At 38.4% G+C, this 27,684-nt stretch overlaps 1 protein-coding gene across 1 annotated transcript; it reads right to left on the bottom strand.

The window, feature by feature from the left end:
- Positions 1-2,448: 2,448 nt before the first annotated feature.
- GOLGA3 (golgin A3) lies at positions 2,449-27,304 on the bottom strand (the record flags this gene model as incomplete). The annotated part of the gene is made up of 23 exons (XM_082007530.1): positions 2,449-2,656; positions 3,645-3,808; positions 4,737-4,901; positions 5,317-5,439; positions 5,657-5,789; positions 6,575-6,714; positions 7,211-7,327; positions 7,826-8,023; positions 8,616-8,759; positions 9,512-9,728; positions 10,445-10,539; positions 11,053-11,316; positions 13,533-13,610; positions 14,811-15,179; positions 16,523-16,684; positions 17,672-17,809; positions 18,177-18,379; positions 19,001-19,307; positions 19,912-20,023; positions 21,329-22,020; positions 22,515-22,627; positions 23,517-23,798; positions 27,175-27,304. The coding sequence occupies 23 exons, from the start codon at positions 27,302-27,304 to the stop codon at positions 2,449-2,451; spliced, it is 4,554 nt and encodes a 1,517-aa protein (XP_081863656.1).
- Between the last annotated feature and the right edge of the window lie 380 nt (positions 27,305-27,684).

Raw genomic sequence — 27,684 nt, 5'->3', positions numbered from 1 at the left:
TCCCAATGGCTCCCTCATCCTTAAAAGGAAAAACATGCATTTATGACCACTTGATTATATAAGCTCAGATGTCTTTAAAAGGAGCTAGTGAGAAAATGCAGCACTGCACTGAAAACAGAGTGCGGGATGATTACTCATACAAAATAAGAGAGCAGATATTCTGAAGAACTATAAAGGTTTCTAACAATTCCGGCTTCTTTGATACTAGATAAAACCTTTATCCATACAACTGTGGCCAAATTTAAGAGATTAAAGCATAATGGATTCTTAACTGTAGGCAATGTACTTACTAAAATGAACAGCAACATTAACGCTGCACAAGTGTTACTTTATTTAAAATCCTGAACATTTGATAACTTTTTTTGTACTGAATATATTATACATTACGCACTTTTAATTTTGTTCTTTAACAATACTACATATTTTTTTTTCTTCTTTGAACTTAATATATAGGCAACTTCAAGAACACAACAGCAGCGTGATAATCAGTACCATTTACACTGCAAAGTAGACTGCAGCAGTATGCAGACATTAACATGTCTAAGTCAGTGAGTAAAGCCTTTGACTTTTCTTTGAATTGCTTGGTAATTCTGTATAATGGGCACCTAATGCTACACTAATGCATTTCTTCCTTCACCAATTTCAAAACCTTAACTTTTAGCATTACTTGACTTTGACCCCAATAAAATGTAAGTTAAAATCCAGTAGCTGAGGGGCATGAAATCAGTCAGTATAGACACTTGAAATGCAAAGTGTTCAACTGGACTAGAGCTTGAATAGGTAATTATAAGAAATCAGACTTGGGATAAATATGGGTGGGTTTGGATTTTTTGTTTGTTTGCTTATTTTAAGCAAACTGCAATCACACACACACACACACACACACACACACACCCCCAATAACCAAACGCATCCAAAACCAGGAACAGTCTCTTTGGAAAAATAGATGGACTAGAATTTTTGGTTTTTCCCCAGCCACTTAATCTACTTGTACTTATTATTTTTTTTAAACACTAAACTATAATGGATACAATGGGCCTGTTTTCTTTACATCTTAAAGACATGAGTTGCCACTAAACCCTCCAAATAATCCATCGCATCTATTTTGATTTGTGCTTTAGCACTTAGCACATTAGGCGAAGCAATATCTCCACACAGAATTTTTGAATGAGCAGAGGGTGGGCTTATCACTGCAGTATGAGCCACGTGGCGCAACAGGACCAAAGGTGAAGGAGTCTAAAGTGGGCTGCTTTAATAATAGTCTCGCCAAGGTGCTCTGCAGAGGGGCTGCCACAGTACCACTATTTGCATTCACGGTGGATAACTTGTCATAGAGGGTGCAAAAAGTAGGGGAAGTGTGTAGGAGAAGATAAAGCTAACAAAAATAATAACTTTATAGGCATTATAATTTTGTCTTTTCAAGAAAATAATTATGTTTCTAAAAGCTCTGGCTTTAGGTGCTAATTTCCCTAAGCCATTTGTACAGAATGACAAAAACCAGTGAACTTAAATGTAACATTAAAACAATGACAGTAACAAAAAACCCTCATGTCAGCCTTAGCTTACAGTATATAAGCATATTAAAACAGATATTCAAAATCAGAAAATTTTGATTTTTTTTCATATATATATATATATATATATATATATATTACACACATACCTTTTTCAAGGGTGTCTACTTCAAAAGTTGAACTAAAAAGGTGCAAGAAGTGTTTGTGCAGTGAAGCAAAGCTCCCTACTGGCCTGCAACTGTAAGAGAAAAACTGATACATACTGGTCTGCATTGCTTGTCTTTACAGTCGTGTTTCTTTTGCTATAGGTCAGAGGTCATATTCATAACTAGAAATGGCTTTAAATGAATTTTTTTTCTTTAAATAGAGATACCTGTAATCTGAATTTCAAGAGTAAGAGGTTATAGGAGGGAGGAGAGAGGATGCTCAGAATATCCAGTTCTCAACCACAGCTAATGGCTGAACACGAGCAGAACTTATTTTTCCCTGTGATTTGGATACAACCCAAGATGGGGGAAAACACCACCCACCCCACCCCCAAAAACACACCAAATCCCAGATGTTACATAATTAACAGTCATTCCTTAACAAACTCACACAGATTGAACAAATACAGACCTGGAACCAGATGGTCTTCTCTTGACCTTATTTTAAACCTTCAGCTGAATCTCTTACTAAACCCCAAAATGAGCTAGATTTACCACTTGGCAGTCCCCAACATAACAGAATTATTATGGTAAGGTTTCAAAGCAACTCTTGGAATAGCATGTTCTGCATTTAATATCACACCAGTTTCTCAAAACCATGTCCTTTGCTTCTACAGGCAAAAGCACAACTCTGAACACCATTTAAAAAAATGCAATAAATAAATAATTTTGATAAAGATTTGTTTACATACTTAAAGCAACAGGAAGAAAGACAACTGATGAGGAGGTTATAGTGTCAAAGCTTCCTTGTCACTAACACTACAATTCTGTTTCTTTTCATCTACAGTAAGAACCTCCTGCTGGTCTGATGCAGTTGCAGGACTCGTAGAGGTAAGGTCCATTAGCTGCCCCTCGATCTGAGTCCACGAAGACATTGATTCATGTACTGTAATGGTGTGTTCCTCCATCTGACGCTGAAGGCTGTCCATTTCTTGCCTTTTGAAAGTTTTGAGAACAAAAAAGCAAAAATTAACAAGCAGGAAGCTAACTGCTAAATGCAAGATGAGAAAATTACTTTCCTGATTCTTGATACCTACTTTAATACTGTCTAAGCTATAGGTGCATATAAGAGAAAAAAATATCTACAGGAAGCTTAGGAACTGCCTTGCTTAAATTAAAGAGCAAAACAAATACAATATGCTTAATCCAAAACCAAGGGCCAACAATGCAGCAGCTCCTTTGCTGCACATACTCATTGCCAGGGATGACGCAGCACTGTTTCCTCAATAAACACACTTAGTGTCTGCAACCTGATGAACGTGGTACTCTTGCAGGTATTAAAGACAACATGGGAGGTAGAGGTGAGGAAGGCAGCACAGAAAAATAACTAGATAAACACATTCGGCCTTTAGTCAGGCACTAACATAGCAAAGTGACTAGTCCGGTAGTACAGGATCACAGAACATTATCACAGGCTCATTCCCCTCAAACATAACTGAGGTGATAACAGCAGCTCAGTTCTCCTAATGACCTGAACTCCCCGTCTTCCTCAAATTGCATATGAGATTCTGAGCAGGAAAGCTACAATCTTGTAAGGGAAGATTTGAAAACATTTTTGGCAAAATGAACTTCCTCTGTAGAGATTTCTTATTAACACACTGCCTGGGCTCCTCTCACGAGCAGTCTTTCTGATGCTGTGAAGAAACACCAGTTTTTCTACCAGCAAGAACAACCAGAAATAGCTGTTTCTGTTTTGTTCGGCTGTGTATGATTTAGGATGGACATTTTGTCTAGTTTATTGTAAAACCTTCTTTCCCTATCTCATTACCATATAAGCAAGCACAGGACATACTACTGTCCTAAATATAGTCCCAATAAGAGGAAAAGAATTCATTTTACAGATACTTATTTTCTTAGACTCGCAGCTGATTTCTTGGAAAGATTTTTAAGATTATTTAATATGGTTGAAGATAACAGGTCATACTTTAATTGCTGGAGACAGCTGTTCAGATTTTTTAAAGGCTCCTTGCTCACAGCTGTCGATGGTTTCAACAGTTCTTCCAGCAAGGCAGCAGGCACTGGACAGTCAGGAATCTTGACTGGAGTCACAGGATTTGAAGAGTTATTCTCTCCTTTCAGTTCCTTCCTCTGGTTAAAGAAAAAGAAGAAGAGCAGAAATACAATTAAGTGATTTCATCAATGTTATTTTTACCACATAGGAAGTGTCTCGCATCACACTACTGGTACATATCTGCATTATAAAGCAACAATCAGAAGCACATTCATGTTAAGTCTCATGGGTGACAAGCAAAAGTTCCTAACCTAATGTCATCTGCTAGCCATGCTCTTAAGTAAACAAACAGCATCTAAACAGACCTACTCAAGAACTCAACCTACTAAAGAAATAAAACAGGAAGGATTTAAAGCAAATGACTGGGATCTTCACAATAAATTTTAGTAACATTCTTTCAGTATAGTTAAGAGAACAATTCAGAAAAAAACTAAATCAGTTAAGTACAATCAAAGAAATCCTTTTGGAAATTCTGGAACCTGCAGGATGAGGTATCAGGACCAATGTCTAAAAGAATGAAATGGAGGCTTCCGTATGAAATTCTGTCTTATTAAGTGAGAAAATTACTTCAGGAAAGGGAAGATCAAGAGATCTACTATTACTGCATTTTCTGTGTATTACTAGCAAATCAGAAAACTCAAAGAACCCACTTTTGAATTTATGGAAGGATGAAAAAATAGACGGGATGGAGAGGATAGACACATAAACATTAAGAAGGTATTAACTCCCTATTTGCCCATAATTCAATATTTAAGTGCTACCTTTTTTGCTTTATTTTTTTAAGTTAAAATGTGAACATAAGATAATACTCTAAACATAAATATTTCTGAAGTAAAACGTGGGAAGTCAAGATCAGTACAGTTACTTTTGCCTGCACATCTTCCTGTATTTATCATTTAAATACCAGATCATCAGTTAGTCTGTATCACAGGCAGGCATTTCAGGTCAGAGTTGCCTGCAGTGGAGTATTTTCCAGCATTCTAAAATATCTTCCAATTTAAATACCTTCTTCATCTTGCCATGCTTCAGGTCCAACTTCAGTTGCTGGTTCTGCTGCAGCAGCGACTTCATACTGTTCTTCAGTTCAGTCACTTTAGCCTGCAGCATAAACTTATCCTTCTGAGTCACTGACAGGTCTTCCCTCACCATTTCCAGCTCAGACTTGATATTCTAAATGGGAAAAGAGAATCAACATGATACAGGGAAATGGCATAAGAATTCTAGCCAACTAATTTTTTTATCTTTTTTTCAGCTTCCAGGGGAAACTGGAAAAAGAAACAACACTTAACACTGCTATTTGAAACCAATTTGCCCTGGCAGAAAACCAAAAATTAGATAAAAAGAAGTCAGTAGTCTATTTTAATGGCGTAAGGTCAAGGAAATAAGAAAATAACAGCACAGTCAAAGTAAAAATGAGAAAAGTAAAGACACTGCAAAACATATAGTGAACAAATTTTTATTGCTAAAAATTTATTTTAAAAAAATCAGTGTAAGTATGCTTTTAAATAATAAAAATATTGTTTTAATTATCCCCCTACAGCAATACCAGTTATCCATCAGAATCTCCACCGGCTAGATTAAATACCTGCAAAACAATCTGTATCCCTTCTAACTCCTTGTGGCTGCGCTGTTCACTCATATCCAACTGCTGCTTAAGTGTTTCAATTTCTCTTTCTTTCCGTTCTACCTCCCACTTGAGGTCTTCCACCTACCGGGAAGGCAGGGAGGGGGGGGAAAAAAAAAAATCTTCATTATTATCTATAGGGGCAATCAACCACAAAATCTGAAATATTATGTCTCGTGAACCCTTCCTGCTTCTAAGAAAACCTAGCAAAACTTCCATTACAAAATGCTAAATTAAAGACAAATGAAGTCATACAATGCATCATAATTAAGCATAAAAACTGCACATTAACTGTATTTACCTCTTGGCTTACTACAGGCTGTTCACTAAGCTTGTCATCCAGCTTTTTCTGCAGAAGTTGGAGCTGAGACCTGGCTTCTGCCAGCTCTTGCTGAAACTGTGATACCTCCTGGGAACGTTTTTCATCCTCTACTCTGCACAGCAGGATTAACAGACACGGCAGTTATTCAATTTGTCCTTTAATACAAGTACTTCACTGGGTAAGCTATATAACCGTAAATGACATGACAGTGCATGCAACCTGCTTAGTTATAGCTTTGACTGAAAGCTTTGCCAACACATTCACAGCAAGAGTTAAACCACAAGATTTTATATAAGAAAGATGCATGAATGTATCATTAAATAGTGTAAAAAAAATTTCCTTGAGCACTGGTAATAGGCCAGTTATAAACAACAGATTATGCAGTAAAAAAACATCAAACCACCCCCCCCCCCACCGTCAGCAATTTTGCCTTTGTTTTAGAAGGAATAAGGTTAACCTTATATCCATTCTCAGAGAGGTCTTAGAATTTAAGAAAATATCTTCTATACAAGAAAACAAATTGAATTTTAATATATTGTAGAATATATTCAACAATCAAATTCATCCTCTATGCAGTACCTCAGGGATGTGAAAGACAGAAGAACAATAGGGCATATATGAAGCGTCAATCCTTACTAGTAACATAAAATAGTTGAAATCTGTGTTGAAACTATTAAAAAAGCAGATGGTGAAGTCTAAATACAGTGTACTTCAGGTCTCACTGAATTACGAAGAGATGCCTAGAGTCCAAACATGCATCTTATGGTCAGGCTCAGCTGGGGTACATTTCAACATAATCCACTTCAGAGTGGCAAACCCAAAAATTCACTGATGTATGTTTTTTTCCAGAGGATTTGTTTTATTTACTATTCTCTAAGAACTTCGACATTTACTTACTGCAGTTTGTCTACTTCAACCTGAAGGGCTTGGACAAGCAGTTCTTTGGCATGTAGCTCTTTTTTGATTTCACTGAGCTCGAGCATAGCAGCTCTGTAATGACGGCGGTTATGTGCTGCATCCGCTTTGGCTGCTGCTTCCTACAAGGAAAAAAAAGATGCAATTTTTCTTGGTTTTATCACCGCAGGTGAATCATAAAGGGAGCTAGACTAAAGGAGTACAAAACAAATAAAGGAGGAAGTTGTGCTGCTGTTAATACGTCTCTTTTTGTCTAAAACACTTATTAGTGCTGTGATCCTTATTAATGCTAATGGCAGTTAATAACTATATATAATGGAAGAAGCACATTTGCCAGACTGCTTCTTCATTGTGAATTTTTGCTTGAAGTATCACCACTTCAGGATATGTCCCATGCATTACAAGTCATAATGGAACTTTTCTGGTAGTCAATGAGTATGCTTAACACAGGGCACAACAGAAAAGACACCAATTGATCTTTCAGCCACTGGCCTTGATGACAGAGACCCTGCAGGAAAGCAGTCTATTATAAAGCACAGACTTTGTTTCAAGCTACTTTTCAAATACTTCACATTTAAATCACCTTTTAAGTAAATAAAACAAAAGATGAGATGTTACCTGCTTCTTAAGATCTTTAACTTTTGACTTTTCTTTCTCTAAGGAAGCCTGTAAAGCTTGAATAAGTTGTTGCATTTGCTGATCCTCTTCCTCTTTCCGCTTTAGGACTGCCTGAACCTGTATCACATCACGAAAACAAACACACATTTTGCGCAAGCTCCCTGCAAGACCAGAAATGCTAGTACAGGAAATAAAAACACAAGCCAATGCAGGGAAACTTCCCTCTGCTGTTCACTGATAGGTTAAATGGTAGCTCATTGCCTATATTCCCATTTGCTTATACCCCACGAATATATTACTATAGGCATAAAAATCATTCATCTCAATGAATCCTTATGTAACAGTTTGTATGTTCCAACTAACTTAGGTGAGCCACACTTTCACTATTGCAAATACATTAGTGCGATTTGTTTTTTTCCAGAAGAAAACAGCTCTATTTACTGCAAAGTTCCATTTCTGATCTCTTCTTTAGCCCCCTATATTCCTGCTGTTACACAACACACGGGAGACCCCGCTCTGAAGAAGGTGCACTAAGTTTGTGAAAATGGCTACATCCTGTTACCAGAAATATGAGCCAATTCCTGTCTTAAGATATTACATCAAAAGGTCAAATACCTGCAGATTCAGTTGTACCAAGTCTGCCTCTCTTTTTGCTAATGCTGTTTCTAGGATATTGTTGTGCTCCCGCAAAGCGGCGTTGGACTGACTAAGACCTGTAAGTTTTCCACGTTCATGCTCCAGCTCAAGGGCCAACTTCTTATTACTTTCTTCTAAACGTTTTATCTTCCTCCTGAAGCCTCTAGATTCCTGAAGCTATAGCCACAGAAAAAAAGACAAATCAAACAAACAAAACCAAACAACTCCAGATTACTATCACATCTTGCTTTCCGAGAGTGGGATTTCTTTCTTTTTTAAATGAACACTTCAAAATAAGTTCAGTTAGGTATTTTTTCCTTTTGGAAAACTAAAATTCATGCTAGAAAGCAGAATCCAAGAGTACTGTTCAGGTGCAGATCAAGAGTAGTTGATATGTGTAATTTTTTTGTGCAACTCTACAACTGAACACCACCACCCTGCCCTCAAAATCACTGAGCATCCATGACTCCAAATAGTTTCAAACAGATAATCATTCATGCATCCTCACCATCTCATGACCACACACAGCTGTTAACTAATACAGGAACTACTTTTCTCTCTCATCATCTTTTCCCCTACACAACGATTCATGAAACCATGAAGAACCAGCACAGTGCAGCAAAATTAGTGTCACTGACACGATATTTCCTGTGTAAGATTCTGATTTCCTGTACTGTTGGAATAAAATTATGGTACTAAAATTTCTCCCTGCCTCTCAGTCATGTTTCACTGTCACCTTCCCCTCTACCATTCAAATTCAAGCAATCACCTCATCCTCAAGTTCCAGCACTTTCTCTCTGTATTCTTCAAGCTCCTGGCTGGTAAGTGAAATCACTTCTTGCAACTCTTTCTCCAGCATCAACTTACTGCTGCTAACAGCTTGCAATTCTGTCTCCAGAGCTTGAATTCTTTCCTAAAGACAAGGGGATCACAAGCATGATTAATGTATCATTCATCTACCAGCAGTAATTTTGTTTTTGTTGAAAAGTCTATTTCTCTATCAAATATTAAATGAGGTGCTAGTGCTTCACATGAAGGTCCTGCTCAGAGCCTTCCACCCTTGCATCCAGCTACTGCTGTTAGTGTATTTGATATCTTGCTCCAGTGGTTCAAGGAATTGGATTTTCCCTCCAATATTTTTTTATCATCGGCATAACATATATGAGTAAGATATGGCTACCCTGAAAAACTTTTAACTGTCAATGAGAAAAAAAGCAGTAAGAATTAGAATTTTGGAAATTCTTCAGATGCTGAGCCTTTAAAAAAAAGCACAAAAAACCCAGCCCCAAAAACCGACCAAAACCAACCACCACCACCACCATCCCCCCCAAACAAACAAACCAACAATAAAAATTAGTAAAGAAATCTAGCACTAAGCCTAATCATCCTCTTGAGCTTGGATTACAATTGGTAACCTGAAAGATACAAGGAAAAAAAAAAACAAACACAAAACACACCACCAACCGAACCAGAGCCTGTCAAATCACCTCTCTCAAATGTAGTTAAGGAAGTTCTCAGTGCTTAGAGCACTGATATCATGTTTTTATCTAGCTTTATATTCCAAATTTTTTCATCACTTCAGTGCAAAATAATATTTCAAGACTTCTATTTAATAACAAGATAGGTCTATCCTTGTACTAACAATGTTAAAAGACATCTGCATACTTGAGCAATCTGGTTGTTTCCACCATCAGCGATTTGTGCTTTTAGTTTGGTCAACTCTGCTTCAGCAGATTCCTTTGCAGTGAGAGATTCCTGTAGCCGACGACTAAGAATGCCGACTGCATTCTCATAGGCTTTATGTTTTGCTTTCATCTCTTTCTGAGCACTTGTCAGATCTGACCCTAGACGCTTCATTTTCTGCTTCTGCTCAGCAATGGCCCTGGAGTGAAAGGAAAAACAAAATGTCATGTAAAAACAAAAACTGCCTGAAAACAGTTCTGAAAGATTAATTTTTAACATGGTCCAACAAAAATCAACATCTACTTCTCTTCCCTTGCCCCAGCGTCACCCATCTCATCAAAGAAAGCTATCAGGTTGGTAAGGTACAATTTGGCCCTTTGCAAGACAACACCTTTAAGACTCTTGATAACATTCTGAAAAAATACTTAAGGAAACTAAGCCATCTTTGCCAGAATTATTAAAACTTCAACATGAAGGAATATATACTACTTTCTCTAAAAATAATACAAAATTGAGAGTAAGAATCCAATCTAACCTGAGATCCTTGGCGGATATATCGGGTATCATAAAAACCCTGTCATCACCAGTGGTGGGGGTGGCAGGGAAAGTTCTCATGAATGCCAACATTCTAGCCAGTCAAGGCTAAAATTCAGTGAAGGGTAATTAGGATTAGCTCCAATATGTATGTTGTATGGCAGAGACTGATGGTTAAAAGCCTAAGTGTATCAGAGGAGAAGCTACAACTCCTGTATAGCATGCAACCAACGCTTTGCCCTGACTATGACTCTTACGACTCTCTGACTATTTAAGTTTCCCAAATGAAAGACTAAGGAATAGGAAACAACTGATTGATAAAAAGGTGAATATGAAAAACAAATGCTGTAGTTCTTTTGTCTGTGATAAAAGAACACTTACTTTTTTGCTTCTTCTTGCATTTGTTCTACTTGTTGTTTTAACGCCTGATTTGCCTCAGCAAGAGATGCCATTTGTTCCTTATCGAACTGCAAAGACTTAATAGGAAGGAAAAAAAGCACCCATGAGAATAAGAACAAACCATGTTTGCTGTATGTTAGATTATAAAAGAATAAGCATGAAATTTCAAAATTACTTCCATCTCTAAATAGAAACTGTTCCAAGGTTCTCCACTTCCTTTCTCTTTCTCTTTTATTTCTTCTTTAATGCTTCCTTCTGTGGCCACCACCATAACATGTATGAACAGAGTTCTATTTTGATCTTTGCTCTTAGATGGAGTTCACTTTGGGACCAAGGAAACCGCTTCCACATCACACCTCTACCACTCCTATAGCATGCTTCTCCCCACTTACTTACGTGAGAGGTTAATAAGCAATCATGTGTTTACAGAATGTTGGTAGGTATATGCTCAAATGTATAGACAATATTAAAGATGTAACCAAGAACCTTAACTTTCTACACAAACAGAACGACCACCTGTGAGTTAATAAAAATAGCAATGTATGCTGGATGTAACAGTCTTAAAGTTCAAAGCTTAATACCTTCCATACCTGTAGGCGTGTTTCCATATCATCTCGTTCTTTCTGCACTGACTGAAGATGATTTTCTATTTCCATCATCTGCTGGTGAACCTGGGATACCTCCTTCTGTAGTTTTGAATGTTCAGATTCAAGTGACTGTTTTTCAACTTGAATTTTCACTAGCTCTCGTTTTAACTCTTTCACTTCTGAGTCCAGACGCTTCTTTGTAGCTTTCAGCTCACTAATCAGCTGGTCCTTAGAACTTGCATCTCTTCGATAAGCTTCCACCATGACCTAGGACACAGGAATTTCAAGAGGACAATGTCACCTCTGTTACAACTTTCTAAACTTAAGAGTAATTTATTATAAAGTATTTCTGATATTCTTTTACTCTGGGAGAAGAAGGGGGTGTCAAAGAATACAAATCAGCATCATCTTCTGTAAAATATTTACTCTAATAAGTTCAAAGACTTTTATGTAAACTCAGATATCAAATACCCCTGTGTATCAGCAGTTCATAAAAAAAAACCCCTGAGTAAGAGTGTTGATGGCCATATGGGATACTCTTCACATTCTTTATGTAACTGCAGTAATGAGATGCTTTTTTTTTTTTTTTAAACTAAGCTAATTGTAAAAAATTAACCCTCCCATGCACAAAATTAATAACTTTTGCCATGAGAAGAGGGCTTAACTATGACTGACACTTTAAACAGCCTTCCCAAACGTAAACCTAACAAGCTAAAACAACCTTTGGCATTAGGTTAATAAGCAATCAAGCAGTAAATTAATGGTGCCACCCTATACATAAGACACATATACATGCAATACAAATAGCGTATCAATTTCAAAACTGTGTAAATTCAGAATAAAATTTGCAATAGATGTTTTGCAAATAATTACTTTCCATCTAATTACCGAAGCAACTATAATTTTTCAAAGCTGCAGGAAAATGACAGAATCATGGAATAGTTTGGGTTGGAAGGGACCATTAAAGGTCATGTAGTCCAACCCCCCTGCAATAAACAGGGGCATCTTCTACTAGAATAGGTTACCCAGAGCCCTGTCCAACCTGACCTCGACATCTACCTCATCAGATATTATAAATATCAAATATTATTATCAATTATTATAAATTAACCTGAAAAATTGAATGACCCTGTAAAGTGGTCTCTTGTTTCACAGAATCACAAAATCACTGAGGTTGGAAAGGACCTTCAAGATCATCAAGTCCAACCATTAATCCAGCGCCACCATGTCATCTAAACCATGTCCTGAAGCGCAACATCCACACGTTTTTTGAACACTTCCAGAGATGGTGACTCCACCACCTCCCTGGGCAGCCTGTTCCAATGCTTGACCACCCTCTCGGTGAAGAAATTTTTCCTAATATCCAATCTAAACCTCCCCTGGCGCAACTTGAGACCATTTCCTCTCGTCCTATCACTAGTTACTTGGGGGAAGAGACCAACACCCTTGTCGCCACAACCCCCTTTCAGGTAGTTGTAGGGCCCGATAAGGTCTCCCCTCAGCCTCCTTTTCTCCAGACTGAACAACCCCAGTTCCCTCAGCCGCTCCTCATAAGACTTGTGCTCCAGAACCCTCACCAGCTTCGCTGCCCTTCTCTGGACACGCTCCAGCACCTCAACATCCTTCTTGTAGTGAGGGGCCCAAAACTGAAAGCAGTATTCAAGGTGCGGCCTCACCAGGGCCGAGTACAGGGGCACGATCACTTCCCTACTCCTGCTGGCCACACTATTTCTGATACAGGCCAGGACGCTGTTGGCCTTCTTGGCCATGCTGCTGGCTCATGTTCAGCCGGCTGTCAACCAGCATCCCCAGGTCCCTTTCTGCCAGGCAGCTCTCCAGCCACTCCTTCCCAAGCCTGTAGCATTGCATGGGGTTGTTGTGGCCAAAGTGCAGGACCCGGCACTTGGCCTTATTAAACCTCATACAGTTGACCTCTGGCCATCAATCCAGCCTGTCCAGATCCCTCTGCAGAGCCCTCCTACCCTCCAGCAGATCAACACTCCCACCCAGCTTGGTGTCATCTGCAAAGTTACCGAGGGAGCACTCAATCCCCTCATCCAGATCATCAATAAAGATATTGAATAAGACTGGCCCCAGAAGAGTAGTTTCTCTCTACTTTTGATATGATCTAAGTATAAAACAATTGGGGTCTATGACAATACCTGAAGATTTTCATGAGTGCTTTTGCAAAAGAAAATCTAGCATCAACAAATCAGAGAGAGACTTCATATGGTAGAACATTTGACAAACTCCCTGAAGTACAATAAAAGCATGAATTGGTTGGTGGATCTGCTTTTTTGTTAGTCACAGATAAAAATTCAACCGTATGAAATACAGAAACTGTATAATTATGTCACAAAGTTCTCTGACATAGAAAATTGATTGAATTTTCTTCACAAACCCCTAAGAAGTACATGCCTTCACTGTAAATAAGAAGTATATTTCTCGGTTTTATTTCTTTGAAATCGTTTGCTTTTGCTTACCTTCTGCTGCAGGAACTGTTCCTTCACTTTTTGAACCTGTTTTTTAAGGCTAGCATTTTCTTGCTGCAGATTTTCTACCTGCCAGAGGTAAAAAAAGCAAACATGTTGCTTTACATGCCAAATGTCATATTCTACATTATTTCAAGCAGTGACAGTATCTTTTGCTATGCTTGCACCAATTGCCTAATCTAATGAGAACCCTGTTTCTGACTAGGCATCTCGATGGCACTGTTAGCTAACACAATGTTTTATACAGAAATACATTATTCACACAGGTCACCACATAGTGAGCCTTGTCAACCTCCAGGAATGCATGATGTCCCCTTATCCTGCCATTAAAGTTTTAGTATGCATCATCAGTGTACATATGTCGTATCCGAATAGCACCCGTTCACACCTACATGATGATCAAACAAAGAAACCAGCTGGTTCTCTGAAGGAAAAAGACCAAACTTTACGTTAAATATACTTCCGTAGTTCTTCAATACTTTTAATTGGTAATACTATTAAGTCCCACTATTATCTTCAAAAGAAAACTCTAAAGATTACCAGGAATGCATCATTACCAGGATACAGTAAGAAAGTTCTTTAGAACTTGGATGCTTTAAATATACAGAGCATACATGACTATAAAACTAAGGTGTGAAAGGAAGAGTCACAATTATTTAAACCAGCCACAAAAAGATTAAGGCTATGCATTAAGCTTAATCTTGTAAAATGTTCATTGACTAGAAAAAAGCCTCAGCTGGTATACAGCAACACGCAAAAGCAAACCCTGGTATATTGTTCCAAGAGAAAAGGCACAATTAAACATGACCAAATTACTGCATAAGGAAGATGTTTGGCCTACAGTACCACAGAAAAGGAGCACATTAAAAAATTACTTCCAAAACCGTGATCTGTAACTCAAAATTACTGTGTTTTAAAACTGGTAGATTTTAGAAAGATTGTGGCTCTTGGAAACAGACAGAACAAGATCAATTAATCTCAGCTTCCCATCCCACTCCACACAAATGCATAAACACATATAGATACCAAAGGATATTAAACTGTAAGCTCACCAATGATGTAACAGGATGTAAAGTGTCAGATAATCTACCAACAAGGAAAAATGAGAGAACTGATTAAAATATTCCCACTAGCTGAATTTCGCAACTACAGACATACACAAACTCACATCTACCAATCTCCTCTCATGTAACTGGCTCTATCATGTGCCTGTGGCAATACTTCCCTGCAACAGCTATTTTAAATAAGACACTTTTAGGGATTCATTACCTGGCTTGACTTGATCGCCATTTCTTGCCTCAGTTGTTCCAAGATTTGTGATGCTACTTCTGTTTCTTCCCCAAGGCGCACTGCTCCTTCGTCAAGTTGCTCTTTGCTTGCTTTTGCTGCCTGCAGAGCTACTTCCAAAACAATCTTCTCATTCTGCAAATACTGGATCATGTCATCTTTAGAAGTACTGTCACTTTGGAACTCTTCTAATCTGGCCTTCAGTTCATCATACTGTGTTTGCAGGTCATCCAGGGACTGCTCTTTGGTGTGCAATGTTTCTTGGGTCAGAGTGAATTGCTTCATTAGGTCTAGGTGTTCTTGCTGTAAAGATTCAAGCTGCAGATCTCGCTGATGCAAAGTCAACTTGACCTGAGAAGAAGTATTTTAAGATTCTTAAAAGATACTTAAGATAAAATTTTATCTTAAAGTAAGAAGCAAGACAAAACCTTAAAATACTTGTAAGAAGTAAGAGCTGCGTTCAGCTCTGGGGCCCGCAATATAAGAAGGATAAGGACCTGCTGGAGCGAGTCCAGAGAAGGGCCATGAAGATGATCAGGGGGCTGGAGGACCTCTCCTATGGAGACAGGCTGAGAGAGTTGGGGTTTTTCAGCCTAGAGAAGAGATGGCTCCAAGAAGACCTTATAGTAGTCTTCCAGCACCTAAAGGGGCCTTAAAAGAAATCTGGAGAAGGACCTTTTACAAGAGCATGTAGTGATAGGACAAGGGGTAGTGGCTTTAAATTGAAAGAGGGTAGATTTAGATTAAATATAAGGAAGAAATTCTTCACTATGAGGGTGGTGAGGCACTGGAACAGGTTGCCCAGAGAAGTGGTAGATGCCCCATCCCTGGAGGTGTTCAAGGCCAGGTTGGATGGGGCTTTGAGCAACCTGGTCTAGTGGAAGGTGTCCCTGCCCAACGGCAGGGGGGTTGGAACTAGATGATCTTTAAGTTCCTTCCAACCCAAAACATTCTGTGGTTCTATAAATTCATACAAAATACATGTTACCTTTGCAAATGCACTCCAATCAAAATAAAATATTTTAAATAATACGTTATTTAAAACTTAGCTTCTAGGAGAAAATAGAAGAACTGGCCCAGGAAAGCTGAAAAATATTTTCACCTTCTCCTATTTGCTCTATTAATTGCATTGATTGCCTTCTGCAGCATCTGAAATCTTGCAGGCTAAGCAATGACCAAAATATACTTAAGTAAGATTCACTGTACTCTACATTTTTATTTGAAAAATTTGCCCACAATAGGTATACCGGGTAAATTCAGTGTATACTTCATCTGAATTCCAGCCCTTGAGATGCTGCCTTTTTAATGTTACAAGGTTAAAGCAGGACTCTGCAGAGAAGTGCAGAATTATTATGCTGTAAGTGTATACAATGATATCCTGACTGCCTAACAACTTTGAACATGGATTATGCTTCTTGTCTCCACTTAGAATAATCACATACTGAATTCATTAAAAAAACCCCAACATCTACAAGACAGTAGTTCCGAAATTTGAAAAAAGTACTGTTACTGAGATGGTTAAAAATATAGGGAGCCTTCTCACCTGGGACAAAGTGACTTTGATATAGACTTCATTTTTGCAGCAATCTTTCAGGTTTTAAAAAAAAGTTAGAGCTCAGGATCTATTTACTATTGCCGTTTCAGACAAATAAGTATTTCCACTGAAACTCTTGGGAAGCTGCCTAACAGTCTACCTGTTCCAATTCTTGCTCCAATGTTGCTGCAGAATCAGCCATTTTCTGAAGCTGTTCTTTCTCATCCTCAAACTCCTCTAGTTTTCTCTGCAAGTCTTCTTCCACCATGGTTTTAGCCTCCTGGATCTGCACGAAGGCAGCTTCTTGATCTAACATGTCAGCCTGCACAGGAAAGGCAAGAAATCAACTTTTACAGTTTTTTTTTGGGGGGGCGGGGGGGGGCGTGGAGGGAAGACAAGAAAAATGTAAGTTATCAAGAAAATTTCTGGAGAAAAGACACAAGCAAAAATAATTCTGATACCTCCCTTAACATCTGTATGTCTTTACTGAAGTCACCTATTCATATACTTAAAACATCTTAGAATAACAGTGAAGGTCTCGTATACTTGTGAAAATCCAATTCCTCTTATATTACACCACGTCCTTTCAAACTTGATGAAACAAGGCATAAAGAAAAAGAATCTTTATTAAAATCAAGCTCTTCAGAAAAATTCTGAAACAAAGGAGATTTCTTGGATGCTGTAGCTACTCCGTGAAATAGCAATTCCTGTAATTTACACAACCGCCATTAGTAACATTGGAGATGGGGTGCTTCCACTAACCTGCTGCTTTACTGCCCTTTGAGACTTAGATGCAGGAATGTCACTGAAATTCAGTGGGATTTAAGGTTTTAAGTGCTTTGAAAGTGAGCGTACTGCACTTCAGATTTTACCCATCTTTTCTTACTGGAGGGCAGGAAGGACAAACCTGAGTACTGAGCAATTTCACACACTTAAGAAGCACTTTACAGACTTAGTTTAACTTCCAATTAAGTTTTCTCTTGAAAAAGTTCCTGAATGGGCAAAGGAGAACATTCACATCCACCTTTAAAATTCAATTAAAAACAAATACCAGAGCTGAAAACGCAAGTATCACCTCGGAATGGGAACATATGGCCTTGCTCCCTCTCATTGTTTGTAATGTCATGCAAATTTATTTGCTCTAAAATATTTACTGTTTTTATAATGCAACGTCTGAATCAATTCATAAGAATTCTGCTACTTTGTCAGAATAGCCTTGAGTTTGCAAAACCTAGATATACAACCTAGGCAGAACACAATTCATTAAGACCACCAGAACATAATTCATTAAGACCACCTACAAACGTACCTCAATATTTTGCAGCTGTGCTGCAATACGTTCCTTTTCTTTAATTGATCTGTGCTGTGTTTCAGTCAGCTGCTGAGACAGTGCCACATTCTCTAGTTTGAGATGTTCCAGCATACCTGCTTGGGTCATTTGCCCAGCCTAGGGGAGGGGGGGGGAGTCACAGATTAATACCAACAGTCAAAATCTGGCCAACAAATTTAAGACTTTCAGGGGGGAAAAAAAAAATTACATTGAATCCATCTGTGCCTTAACTCAGCTACTACTTTCATGGTACTGCAGATCTTCATCCACAGAAGGCAAGTGCTTTGGTTAAATTTATGCCTCAGCATTAACATGAACTAACACCTCATAATGAAAAACAAAACATCCCCCCTGCTCTCCACCTGAAGACGACACAAGTGAGACCAGCTCCCTTATCTGAGCTCATCAACAATGTCCTCTGGATAAAACTAACATGAAAAAGGACAGATTCTCAGTCTTTCTATCTTCAAGCAAATCATAATACCTGTATATTGGCCATCTCACTCTGCAGCCTGACACGGGCCTCCTGTGCTAGTACAAGCTGCTGCTGGTACCACTGCCGCACATTCTGAAGTGACGTGATTTCTGCTTCAGACGCCTTTAACTTATTGGTCAGTGTGGTGCGTTCCAACTGCACCTTCTGAAGCTGGTTCTGCAAGGAAGCCAACTGCTGTCGCAGATCATGAACTAGAAGAAGAAAATTAAAGAACTTGGACTAGCACACCCTATCGTTCTATTTTTATACACACTTTTTCAAGGCTTGTTGCTATAATCGTAGCTTTTTGTGGGCATTTTTTTTTTTTCTTTCTTTTTGAACCAAAATGTGTATGTCTAATTACATAAAGATTGGCTTTTCCCGTAAAAGTGAGGGGAAGTGCTAGAATCCAAAGTATCAGGTCGTAAGCCGAACAAAATTAAAACAAATGAATCACTTCTTTAAGCACTCAAAGTTTGTTGGAGACAGAAAACATGAACTAATTAAAAATCAGGAAGCAGGGATGCTGACATGTAGAGTCATCATTACAAACCAGTATTTGTACAGTTTTCTAAAAATCATTAGTCCATTATTAAACAGTTACTAGACTATGTATTTATGCCTTGCTCCCCAAGCTGGCAGCGGCAGCTTGCAAATTGTGGCACTTATGTGACACAAAAACCCCCCAAATCATCTTAGAATTCAGACCATTTTATTAGTATGGCATCAATGAACCACATAATTCCTTCTTGCTCCAGCACTTCAGAATTATGCTGAAATAAAATTATTTATGGAATAACAAATTTTAAAGATTGACATTTATATCATCTCACCTGTGCTGTCTCTGGTGAGAACATTTTTTTGCATATCTTCAACCTTCAGCAGGAGTCTTTGGTACTGCTCCTCTGCTAACTGCAAATCATTATTTGAAGAAGCCAAACTAGCATTCTTTGCTTCCAAGGTATTTTGCAGGTCAGCCATTGCTCGTTCCAGATCCCAGCAAGACTGCTTTAATGTGGCCACTTCTGAGCTCAGAGATTCCTGCTTCTGCTGGCTGTTTTGGCTGTGCTCCATCTGTGCCTCAAACTTCATGTTCAAAGCTGCAAGTTGGGCTTGTAGCTCAGTCTTCTCTTTGAGAGCCTGAATGCATCCCAAAAATCAAAATACAGAAGTCTTAAGAGAAAATACATTCATGGCTGACTAAAGAAGATGTCCAGCAAAATCCCTTTGCTAAGGCAAAGGCCACTTGCTTGCAAAAAATTATTTTTTGAAGTGACATCTCATCTAGCAGGTATTTCAAATAGTCAAAGAAAATACAGTAGAAAGCACAGACAAGACATATAGAGTTGTATGTCAGTAATCATGTCAGGATTTTTAATAAGACACATTTCCAGGCTTTAAGGAAGAACACTTTCTATTACATGTGTTATAACCATCAATCAATACAAAGAGAAAATACAGCTATATAGACATGTCTGGCATTACACTGAATTTATCAGCTCTCTTTTACTTTTTTTTTTAAGTTGTTTTTTCATTAAAAAAGCCTTTGAAGAATTTACAAGGATGCTTAAGAGGATAAATTTAAAGTACCTTGTAGAGTTTTATATGTTAGTTTCCTAACATATAACCTTATTCAACAATGTTTTTACAAAATACAATTCCCACAAGTAATGAGTAGGAGGCTCTTGAAAATTAACATATTGATATAATTTGCTAAATACAAAAATTTAAATTCATTTCCTACCTGATTAGCTTCTAGTGAGAGTGCTTCCAGTTGCCCCTCAAGTCTCATTTTCTCCTTTAGAACCTGCAGCATTTCGTCATGAGTTCCTGCGATAGAGCTTTCCATAGAAACACTGGAGACAGAGATATCACACACACAATTAAAGGGTTAGAATACAGCAGTCGTCTTGTTGAAGAAAGGTGAAGCTGAAATTAAGAGGTACTCAGACTCCACACGTGACCTAGAATTTAGGGCATTTTTTCTGGCTTTATGATGGATCCAGAACACAGTGAAACAATCTTCATTACCATCCAAAGAGATAAAGAAATTAGATTTATGCTAAGGTTTTATACATTAGTTTCCTACATTTGCAGCGACTAGAACCTAGTATGGCACCCATGTATTTGTTATTTTACAGAAGTGCAATGGATGACTCCATTATATTCTATGTCTGCATATCCCTTTATAAGCAGACAAATGGACATAACGGGAGCACAGAATCTCCACAACTATTGTCCACAATTGTCTGCTTTAATGTGAAAGTGCCCGAGAAATACCAACAGCTGCTGCAAAAGAAGGAAGAACAGGTATTTGGTATCAGGGATTTCTTATGCTCCCTCCGTGACGTACAGCCAAGGAGTCTAGAGAAAAAGGACACAATCTTCTCCTCTCTCTCATTACTGTAAGAGTTAAGTCTAAGCTGGAATAATTGTCAACAACTGATTTTGTGTTAGAATCTTGGGGCATTACACTTTATTCCAAAAAAAAAAAAAAGGTAATTTCAAAACTAGCATGTGTAAAACATGCATCTGCAGATCTGCAGACAACTGATAAACACAACTGCATTAAGGGCTTCACCAGTTATCCACTTACTTGCTGAATCACAGTTTAATACCTACCACATACACATAAGCTTGTGAGACTAAATCTCATTCTAAAGGGCTGAAGAGAATAAGAGTGTCTAGAACAAGACTCTTGGCATTTGATAACTATTTGAAAGGTAGGTGCGTAGCAGGAAAAGGACGATAATATATATCACTGAGTCAGTTAAGTCTATGCTTTCAGTCTTTAAAGACCAATGCCACATCAGTGATTCAGTGAATGAATGCCTGCTTCCCAAGCAAATACAGATAGAAGCAGTTGCTAGCAGAATGTTTAAAACACGCTGTCAGTGGCAAAGATAGCTTTCTGTGAAAGAAGATATAAGATATATATAAAAGAATATATATATATCTTAAGTGTATATATATGAGATATACTTAGTAAATAAGTACTTAAGTAAAGTGACCTTTCAGTTTATTTTAGAATCTGTAAATTAACAGCAGCTTTGATCACAATGAATGTAAGTTAAAACTAGATCCAAATTTAGTTGGTAACAGTAACAGGCTGCCTATTCCAAGAAAGTATAATGCCCTCACTGTACGGTGATCTTTCTTACCTGCTGGAAATACTGTCTCTCCTACTCCGTACTTCCCCATTAACTTCTTGCTCTTGGGCTTGACGCTCCACTGCTGCAGCCTGTAGCACCTCACTAATGGAAGGAAATTGCCCCATTGCATCAGGATGTATCTTCTGACCGTTTATTGTATACGGAATACCCTGTTTGTCTTCTGCATTCTGTAAACTGTTATACAGCCCTTTTCCTGACACACTGCTGTAGGTAGAGCTGTCACTCTCATTTCCATCCAGCCTCATTCCCACTTCACTCCCATCAATCTCTGAAATGCTATCTCCTGCCAAGGAGGAATTCTCTATTCGATCATCCATGTCAGAGGGTAGACTAATCTCAGAAACAACCGAGGCTGGACCACTTCTGCTTTGTTTCAGAGTCCCACCAGATAAATCAGTAGCCACAAAGTTCCCAGCAGTGTTTCTAGAGCCTGAATCTTCAGTTCTGTAGTCAGCCAAGGACCGGATCTTACCAGGCTTAGATTTTGAACAACTTCTCTCTTTTGAGGATGTTGGAAGTCCCAAGCTACCCAGTTTTGGCCCCCTGGGGACACTGGTCCGCAAAAAGGAGTATTCTTTTGTCATTGCTACAGTGCTAGCTCTTGGCAAGATTTCTGGATTTAACATCAGCTCAGGATCTAGGGTGCTGGAGGGACGGTTTTTGGATGTAGACTGATTCGACTAAAAGAAGCAAAGAGTCAACAATAAATTCCAGAATGATACATTTGAACTAGCATCAAAGACTTATTTTGCTGTACAACTTAATCTGTAAAGCTCTACACTTTCACATTAATATTTAAGTACATGCATCATTTCATAAACAAGGCAAATTACATCAGTCAACCCTATCAAGGCTCAGTATATGCATGTTGAAAATGATCAAGATACAGTCCCAAAGCTAACTGAAAAATATAGGAAAAAATGAACATTTAGGTTAAGTTTTGGGTTTAGTTTCCCCCACCACCATTTTAAGTCGCACAAAATGGTACATCGCCGATGAGATAACAGAGAGCCAAATTTTGCATGTCTAGAAGAAAAAAAGTGCTTTCTCGCATTTGAGAAAACTACCGAACATTTAAAGCAGAGAAGACAGGAATTCAGAGTACAGAAAGGATCAAGTTTTCAAGCTTCTCAACAACACGTTGAATTTAGAAGATCTGTTGTGTGGTACTCACTCTTTCTTGATGTCTCTTCACTCTGTATTGTTTGAGCTGTTCTTCTAGACGTCTTCTTGCTTGAAGTCTTATTTGTTCTTCTTTCTCCAATGGGAGTGAAGACTCTGCTGAGCCTGTAAGTGAAAGGCATCTTTACAGTGAAACAGAAACTCCAACACAGGCAAGTCTGCATGCAAAAGGAAAGAGCCCCCTCTACCATCAGCAACATGCTTCATGCTTAAGCAAAGAACACAAGGAAAGCCCATTAGCATGCACCTCAGAATACCCTCTTCTAATATGTCCTTGTGTAAGCATTGATAAAGCCTGTGTATTTCTGTTGCTCAGTTTGCAAATGCTGTAGTTGCCCCATGTATATATGACAAGAGATTATACAGCAAGAACAAAATTATTGCTGTCATTGAATCTCACCTGTCCTGCACTTCTGACAGTACTAAAATTAAAAAACTAAGGAAGACCTATGTAGTCGACTCATTCCCTAGGTCAGAGAAAGATATTCCCTGGATACATTTTCTTACTTTTTATTAACTCACATTAAATCTTTCCCGTAGGGAGGCTTTTTAAAAACATTCTTTCAGAAAACTCCCACAGCATTAGACACCTTAGTATAAAGTCTTCTCCCTTCTCTCTGCTTTATTGCTCATCTTCCCCCTTTTATTACTTAGCTTAATTAAAATCACCTGGTTCTGCTGTTCTGTCTGTCTTGTTCTTTTAAGGTCACCTGTTACTCCTAATAATCAAGAAAATTATAATAGCTTCAGCCCCAGAAAGCATAAATTCCCCTCCAGCATAAGAACAATTTTTAAATGGTAAGGCACATGCCTTAGCTACAGCAGAGGGTGGTTTACTGAAAGAAAATGAATTGTAGTTCAAAGTAAAAGCTTACTGCAAAAACAAAGTTTAGTCCAAGCTTAAATGGTGTTATAGGATTTTAGGGCCAGGCTCAGAGTAAAAAGCTTTATGCAGCAAGAGAAAGCAGGGGCACCACCGTAAACAGATGCTTACACAATTGAGTTTCTTGCATGGGAAGACTTAGTTTGAGAGACTGCAAAGCTTCTTTTCTAAGAACTATGCCCTCAGCACTAGTTCCCTGAGACTTCCTTAGGCTGTCATGGAAACCAGTCACACCTGGGGACGACTCTTGACCCTGCGCTCTGTTGGTGGGGTCAAAAGATACAGGAGAGTCAGGGAAGAGAGACTCTGGCCCATTCTGGCAGGAATCCACTTCGCTGGTTATCTCCAGACTTCCCTCTTCATTTGGCATGTCATTGATGTTAACACTGGTAGCTGGAAAAGAAAGTTTCACTGAGCTACATCTTAAGCCACCCCATTTATGTCCACAGCTCCACCCAAATACAACACTACCACTATTGCCTTTAGACCATAAGAATATGGAAATTGCTAATGACAGCAGCTGGCAGGAGGAATTGTATAAAGGACTTCTGATTCTTCATTTTAAAAGACCAGAACAAGTACCTTTCATTTGCTTTATTGCGTTGCCTTCAAGCAGGACCTCAAAAGTGATCATAAAATATCTTCAAAACCTCACATGGGTTTTTAAATCTTTTTAGGTTTAGAAGCGTGAAACACCAAGTATAAGTAATGCGATCTGTGTCACACTGAGCAGCAATCTACTACAAATAAGACTCAGCAACTGTGGGCCTGTGCTGAATGATTCAGCTATTTGGTATGCTGCTGGGCACTGGGGAGAAAGCATCCACCATCCCGACTTCCAGCCTGGGCCAAGTAGCGTTTCTCAATTTTAAACCAAGTTTAAGTTTTTTCAAGCAGGACATCTTCATCAAAAGTACAGTAGCAAAACTCACATGTATCAAAATAATAAATCTACAATTAAAAGGCAATTCAAGAACCACTTTAATACCGATTTTATCCCCACTGACTAATTTGGATTAAATTGGATTTTTCTTTTCCATCCAGAAAAATGCACCTTCAATACCAGCCCAAAACTTCACAGGTGTGTATTTTGGATTTCTCACACATTTCTTCTTCACTTGGCTGGGGACTACTTACATTTACGACACTGCTGTTGCAACAAAACTAACTTTGAATGCATTACTATAGATCTCAAAGGAGCAGGGTACTGAAATAGCCATTGTCTTTCTGTTCATTCCCAAGCCGTGTATCACTGGAGTAACTGGAACTCATTCAAATAATATGGAAGATTTCATTTTTTTTCCTAAAGATATTTGAAAATATTTAACATTTATGATCACAAAGTATTTGCAAGTGGAAAAAGCAAGCTTCCTCTTCCTATTTTCTCCTCTCAGAGCTGCAGACTTCAATAAGCAGGGTTTTTTTTTAAAGTCTGCTCAAAGAAGATGTGGAGAGAAAGAAAAAAACCACAGAAATCAGAACTGAGAAACAGATCCTCCCCAAACCAAGTGTTTCTAAGATTCATATGCAGAAATATTCTGTAGCCAGGAAGTTGATTACAACAATTCGATAAAACTTTAATTATTGATTTAGACCAGCCCATTAACGTATTGCTATTAAACATTCTTCCTCCATATAATGAATCACTATAAACAATTCAAAATAAAGCTATTATCACTCATGTACGTGGAGAACATTAAAGTGCACCCTGAAATTAATTAAGCTAAATGGGAAAAAGTTACAGGTAGGAAGGTAGGACTTTTTAATTTTTTGCCCTTTTGTGATTGAAGAAAGCAAAAAGTTTCCTTTTAAGTGCAGTCAAATTTCACTGCAGAGTAATTTAAAAAGGAAAAGATACATTTCCACCCCTAACCATTTGTTCCTACCTCTGTGGTGCATTGTCTCTTAAGCCAGCACAGGTTCAGTTTGTACACTGAACCAGCTCAGAGGAAACTGAATGAGGAAAGTGAATGTGGGTGAAAATAAAAAAAGTTTTCAGCCCTAGGTTGCCAAACCCCATCAGCTCTCTAAGATTTCAATTAAAATACTTTTCAGTATCTTATTTGTCACAGAGAGAACATTTTCAGGCCATTTTAGCCTGAATCAGTTCTCTGATTTAGTTCACCATGTGGTCACAAAAACACTTGCAAGCATGACTAACCAAAGTCAGAGTTTAAGGCAATTTTAAAACTAAAAGACTGTCAAAACCAAATTTAAAATAGATGTCAGTGCTGAGAATAGCCACAAGAAGCCAAAAATAAGAAGATACCTCACACACTCAGAAATATAGTTTCTGCCCATGTTTCAGAAACTGCAGCTATTACTGCATCAGGTTTATACTTTATTTATGTTTTTATCTTCACAACTGTGAACGGTATATATACACAAGAGAGATGCTGGAGCAAAATTCTGGAGTAATGGTTTCCTGGAAACTTCCTGAGGCCATGAGACACTCAGAATCTAAACACTGCCTTAAACTAAACTAATTGAATTGCAGTAGCGTCAATACAATTGCAGTCTTTTTAGAACAGCGGGGCAGGAGATGCAGTTAGATTGAAAACAGTAGAAAGACACGCTACCTATTTGTAGGCCACAATTCAATTGTTTGGACGATGTCCAACACAGGAGAAGACAGGAACATGTGATCTCCAACTTCATAAAAGATGAATGAATCATCACATAACTACACTCTGCCAGTCTGATAACAGGCAGTGTAAGAAATGCAAATAAAGTGTCAGGCCTCCACTTTCTTGCCCGTGACAAGATGTCAAATCTGTGGTACGAGAGGAGGGCGGAAGGCTAACAACTTCATCACACGATGACCTCCTTTGATGGTGAGGTAAGGAACCTCTGTACTTTTGCGTATTTACGCAGCCGCAACATATACACCCGCCCCCCCCCATCTACTACAATATCCCTGTGTACCAGCATATATCCTCAGATACCTGTAGGGGGAATGTGGAGATTTCAATTCAATTCAAGGAAAAGATTTTCACAGTGAAGGCAGTTAAATACTGGAATGGGTAGAGAGGCTGTTGAACCTCCCTCTCTGGAGGTTTTCAGAACTCAACAGGACAACACCCTGAGCAACCTGATCTAGCTTCAAAACTAGGTCTGCTCTGTGCATGAGGTTGGACTAGGCGACCCACAGAGATCCCTGCCAATCAAAGTCTGATTCTATGATCTACTCAGATCAGCGCTCTCTAAAGTTTTTTGTAAACAGCTGCATGATTATTTTCTTACAGAGCTTGTCTACATATAAAAGTTATTTTTAAATAATTTGGGGAGTACATGCCAGCATCTCTCTTCCATAAATGTAAGTTTAGAGAGACTTTTAAAGTACATTTTGGTTTTTGCCTAATCAATTCAATTTATTATGAAAATTTCTTTTGCCAGAGTAAAGCACTCTAGTCATGACCTTATTCCATAACTATCATTTCAGAACTGTTAGTTCTAGAGAATTTCAGGTATACACTCTTGGAAACACTATCAGAAGACAGAGTAACACCCTGAACAACACATACTCAACTGACAGCCAACAGTACTTAAGTTAATAGTTTGGTTTTGTTTTGAAAGAATAAGTTTTAAAACAAAAGGATAGTTTTCCCATACACAGGGAGCCTTCACTAAACTTGCTTAAAACTGCTGTATAAGAAATCCCTCACCTCAAGGAAAAAGTCCTTCAGCATCACCTGAATAACAAAATAGATAGTTGTAGAGAAGCCTGGGTAAGACTAGGAAATTATCTGGCGCATATGAAGTAACTTACCATTAATTTCACCTGCTGTAACTGGCAAATCTGACTTGGCTTTACAATCCAAAAGTTCTTCAGAGCTGCTAGAGGCCCCATTACGGCTTCTGTTCTCCAACTGAACGTCCTGGACAGATGAGGAGTCCATGGTAAAAACGATCCAGATCCCTGGAAAGTTTTCCTTCCAAATAATTTGCCACCAAGTGAACTATCAAGTCCTGTTTCTCTCCATCAGCAACAATAGCATCAACATGTTACATGGCAGCACAGTTCTGAGCTTTACAGCTGTTGGTGCGCAGCAGGCAGCCAGTAAGGAAATCACGAAAACAGCTCACAGCCAAAGTTGTAATCACCAAGGAGCTGCATCCTCTAGAAACAAAATGTGGTAAATTTACAAACATTTCTTAGAGCTTTGAAAATATGAGTTAAAAAGAAAGCAGCGCTCACAGATTACCCACCAGCCAAACTTCAACACACAGAACCAGGACATGGGGTAATAACAGAGACAATGAAACACAACCAAGTATC

The sequence above is a fragment of the Phaethon aethereus genome, assembly GCF_964289735.1.
Source record: "Phaethon aethereus genome assembly, chromosome: 17".
NCBI lineage: Eukaryota > Metazoa > Chordata > Aves > Phaethontiformes > Phaethontidae > Phaethon > Phaethon aethereus.
The sequence above is the reverse complement of the archived record's forward strand: the minus strand, read 5'-3'. Positions and strand labels throughout refer to the sequence as shown.